The 4,605-nt window shown below is 46.2% G+C and overlaps 1 protein-coding gene across 4 annotated transcripts in view; it reads left to right on the forward strand.

Annotated features, from left to right (window-relative positions):
* The window catches only part of LIMA1 (LIM domain and actin binding 1), a 94,115-nt gene that overhangs the window by 48,640 nt on the left and 40,870 nt on the right, over window positions 1–4,605 (forward strand). For all 4 annotated transcript variants that reach the window (XM_005877293.2, XM_005877295.2, XM_005877294.2 and 1 more), the window contains one exon: window positions 972–1,017. In XM_005877293.2, coding sequence (XP_005877355.1) covers window positions 972–1,017 — 46 coding nt within the window. The remainder of the gene's footprint in view (window positions 1–971; window positions 1,018–4,605) is intronic.

The raw sequence follows: 4,605 nt of genomic DNA on the forward strand, positions 1-4,605 counted from the left end.
CGCCCCCCTCCTCACCCCTGCTGAAAAGCCCTGGGACTTCACTTAATTCTCAGGGATCTCCTGAGCCAAGTAATAAAAATGATAAAATAAAGTGCTAAAATTAATAATAAATGTAATAAAGTAATAAAAGTAATAATACATTATATATGCCTGTTTATCAAACCTTAGATGACATTGACTGTAGGCTGTGCCACTATTTCATGCATCACTATGAAAAAATACTGCTAACAGGACCAGTGCTTGCTTAACACACAAACTTTTCTCACGTGTCACTCTTATGTGTACATAAAAAAGTCAAATAATTTTTCTTTAAATGCCAAATCATAGTATAATCTCTTTAAACACATTTTAAATTGCATTTAAAACATGTGTGTTACCATCAAATACATTTAACTGAGCCAAAGTGACAATACCAATACTTAGACCAAATTCACACATGTGCAGGCAGTGTGACTACCTCTGGGCTGACAAGAATGGAAGATTTCAAAGGCATTAATGTGGGGGAAATGTACATCCTAGGATTAATGCAATGCCATATCCTTCGACTAATCCCAAGGCAGTTTTACACACGTGATCTCATTCTGTCTTCTGGCTACCCTGGAAGTAGCTATATAAAGTCATTTTCTAGATAAGAAAACTGAGGCTTAGAGAGATTAAGTGACTTGCCAGACATCATCATAGTTAATAAGTGATGAGACTGGGACTAACCCCCCAGACTTTGTGGGTACTTTCTGCTCTACCCAGTTGTTTCCCAGCATTTGGCCTCATCAACTTGGATATGTTATATCGGAGCAGATGACAGGAACAGCAAGAGGTGAGGACTACTCTGATTCTCTGCTTCTTCTGATAGAGTTGTTAAAGATAGTTGCTGTCAGACATAGGTTTGCAAAAGTCGTTTTCTTAAAGATTGAAATAGTAAAAATATAAGTTTAATTTGAGGACATTCTCTTTTTTCTCTCCCTTCTCTGAAGGTACCAGAAAGCCGCTGAAGAAGCAAATTCGGAAAAGAGGAGAAATGTAAGTACTCAGAAGGCCGGGGGCATGTGAGGCCTCGGGAGCAGAGCCTGTGTGGCCCAGCCACCTGCAGCCTCTGTGGGGCTTGGGCTCCATGTCAGCTGAGCCAGGCACTTGTGCCAGCTGGTCTGATTTGTGAGCCATTTGCTCAGGAGAACTTGGCTTAGGTGCAGGGAATCATTTTTTCACAGATGTACTCCTTTTGAACCACTTTTTCTTTCCTGAGTTGAGTGAAGGACAGAAGGCCAAGTGCTTTGCCTGAGGTTACTAAAATGGCTTATTACTTCTGCTCAAATTAGGATACAGGGCTTCCTAGGCTGCCATCCTCTTTTCCAAATCAAACAACGAGAATTTCTGTATCTCTGCATTTAAGTGGTAGCAGCTGTGCAGCTATTGTCCTCCTCTGGGTTCTTTGTTTGAAACAAACTTCTTGACCCAGTCTAGTTAGCAAGTTTCTTAGCTGCAGGATCCATCAAAGGCTAAAACCTCAGAGCAAGCTCTCTGCTGGTACCCATTCTCTACTCTCCCTGCCAGCTAACTTTCCAGCTGGGTTGTATGGTATATTTCTTTTGAAATCTTACTCATTTAATCTTATGGGGCGGGGTGCGGAGCCTCACATACTTGGACAAGAATTCTTTAATTTGGCTGGCATTACGAAAACATCCTCCTGGCAGTTTTCAGTACCGAACCTGTTTAAATTAGTATATAACATGCCCCTGTCAATTTGTTCTCTCTAAGGGGGGAGAGGGGGTAATGTTAAATGGGTCCTTAGCTTAATTTTCCTGTAATTCAAAAATTGGATCCCCTCAGGTACATTGTAAGAAAAAGCTACCATCATTTCACTCAAATACTAGTTTCGTTTTTTTTAAATCTTTTTATTTATTTATTTATTATGTTATTGATTTCAGAGAATAAGGGAGAGGGAGAGAGAGAGAGAAACATCAGTGATGAAAGAGAACCATCAATCAGCTCCCTCCTGCAGGCCCCACTGGGGACCCAGCTTCGATGCTCAACCACTGAGCCAGACCAGCTGGGCTCAAATGCTGGTTTCTTTTCTTTATTCCTTCTCTCCCCCTTGCCTGCTATTTTCCCCTATTTTCTGTCCTTCCTTCTTTCCTTTTACTATTCATTTAGCAAATATTCAAAGAGCACCTACTATGAGCCACACCCTGTTTTAGGCATTCATACAGACTACCTCCCTGCCACCATAGGGTTTACATTCTAGTGCAGTGATGGCGAACCTATGACACGCGTGTCAGAGGTGACACGCAAACTCATTTTTTTGGTTGATTTTTCTTTGTTAAATGGCATTTAAATATATAAAATAAATATCAAAAATATAAATCTTTGTTTTACTATGGTTGCAAATATCAAAAAATTTCTATATGTGACACGGCACCAGAGTTTAAGTTAGGGTTTTTCAAAATGCTGACATGCCGAGCTCAAAAGGTTCATCATCACTGTTCTAGCGAGAAAGACAGACAAATAAAGATATTGTGTCAGTTGATGATTAGAGCTATGAAAACATGTAGCAGCTAAGAGAGATCGAGTGTAGAGTGGTCAAGGAAAGGTTCTGATAAGGAGACATATGAGCAGAAATCTGAAGATTTGAGCCAGGGAGAAGAATGATTCCGGCAAGAGATAAGAGCACATGCAAATGCTCTGAGGCAGAAACATTCTTCGTATGCTTGGGTAATAGGGAAAGCAAGGCGATATAGGGCCATTGTGAGGACCTAGACTTTCTTTCTCTTTTAAAAAAATATTTTTATTTATTTCAGAGAGGAAGGGAGAGGGAGAGAGGTACAGGAACATCAATGATGAGAGAATCATTGATTGGCTGCCTCCTGCATGCTCCACACTGGTTATCGAGCCTGCAACCCAGGCATGTACCCTGATGGGGAATCAAACTGTGACCTCCTGGTTCATAGGTCGACGCTCAGTCACTGAGCCACACAGGCCTGGCTGAGGACTTAGGCTTTAACCCTGATGGAGTGTTTGTGTGCAAAGGAGTGATGTGATCTGGTTTAAATTTTAACAAGAGGAGAGGCTAGAGCTACAATGGCAGAGGCATGAAAGCCAATTATAAGACAACTAGACGCCTGGTACACCAAATTAGTGCATGGGTAGGGTCCCTAGGCCTGGCCAGTGATCAGGGCTGACCAGGGCCTTCCAGCTGCTGGCCGGGACCTTCCTTTGTTCCACGCTGCCCCCTGGTGGTCAGTGCACATCATAGCAAGCGATCAAACTCCCGGTCTCCCGGTCAAACTCCCAAGAGGACACTTTGCATATTAGCTATCCTATATAATAAAAGGCTAATATGCAAATAGACCGAACAGTGGAACAACTGGTCGCTGTGACACACACTGACCACCAGGGGGAAGATGCTCAACACAGGAGCTGCCCCCTGGTGGTCAGTGCGCTCCCACAGGGGAAGCGCTGCTCAGCCAGAAGCCAGGCTCATGGCTGGCGAGCGCAGCAACGGTGGCGGGAGCTTTTCCTGCCTCCGTGGCAGTGCTAAGGATGTCTGACTGACGGCTTAGGCCCGCTTGGGCCTAAGCCATCAGTAGGACATCCCCTGAGGGCTCCTGGACTGCGAGAGGGCGCAGACTGGGCTGAGGGACCCCACCCCCCAGTGCACAAATTTTGTGCACCAGGCCTCTAGTCTCTATATATATAGACTAGAGGCCTGGTGCATGAAATTCGTGCATGGGTAGGGTCCCTAGGCCTGGCCGGCAATCAGGGACCATCTGTGGGGTGACTGGTGGGGCAATTGGGGGGCCCCCGCTGGCACTCGCCTTGGCTGGCCTGGGGCCTGCGGGCTGGGGGCAGCTCCTGCATTGAGCGTCTGCACCATGGTGTTCAGTGTGTGTCATAGCGACCGGTCGTTTCGCTGGTCATTCCGCCATTTGGTCGATTTGCATATTAGGCTTTTATTATATAGGACTAGAGGCCCGGTGCACGAAATTCGTGCACTGGGGATGGGTGGGGGGTCCCTTAGCCCAGCATGTGCCCTCTTGCAGTCCGGGACCCCTCCCTTGTTACTGCCCACCTGCTTGCTGCTTCCTACCGCTTGGCTTGCTGCTCCTTAGTGCTGCCACGAAGGCCTTGGGTCTGCTGGGTGCCGGGCCTGCGGGTTTGTGTCTCTGATACCCCCAGCAGCCCCAGCACCAAGGTGGCGGGCCTTGGGGCTGCTGGGTACAGGCCCCCCGTTGCGTGTTTGTGTCTTCTATCAGGCCCCCAGCAGCCCCAGCAGCCCCAGCACCACCTAAATAACTTAAGGGAAACTTTATTTAGTCTTCTTTTAAAAGCAATCTAGTTTAAAAATGAGTTGCAGTTAAGACAGAACAAAGAACATGGTACCTAAGAGTGAGATAGACTGACAGAGGAGAGGCTGGGCACTGGTCAGGGGCTTACATGCCAACTGTTCTACACCTGGGAAATGATGTAAAATCGGTTTCTTTAGTTTTCTGCTTAATGGTCTTCTCCAGCACTGAGGTCAGAGGAGCCGCCTTCCAGCCCGTAGGCTGCTTCTCAGAGTCAAAAATTTCGCCATAGGCCTCTGCCTAGGACAGGACCTCTGCACCCCCAGGG

This window comes from Myotis brandtii, unplaced genomic scaffold, assembly GCF_000412655.1.
Source record: "Myotis brandtii unplaced genomic scaffold, ASM41265v1 scaffold517, whole genome shotgun sequence".
NCBI classification, from domain to species: Eukaryota; Metazoa; Chordata; class Mammalia; order Chiroptera; family Vespertilionidae; genus Myotis; species Myotis brandtii.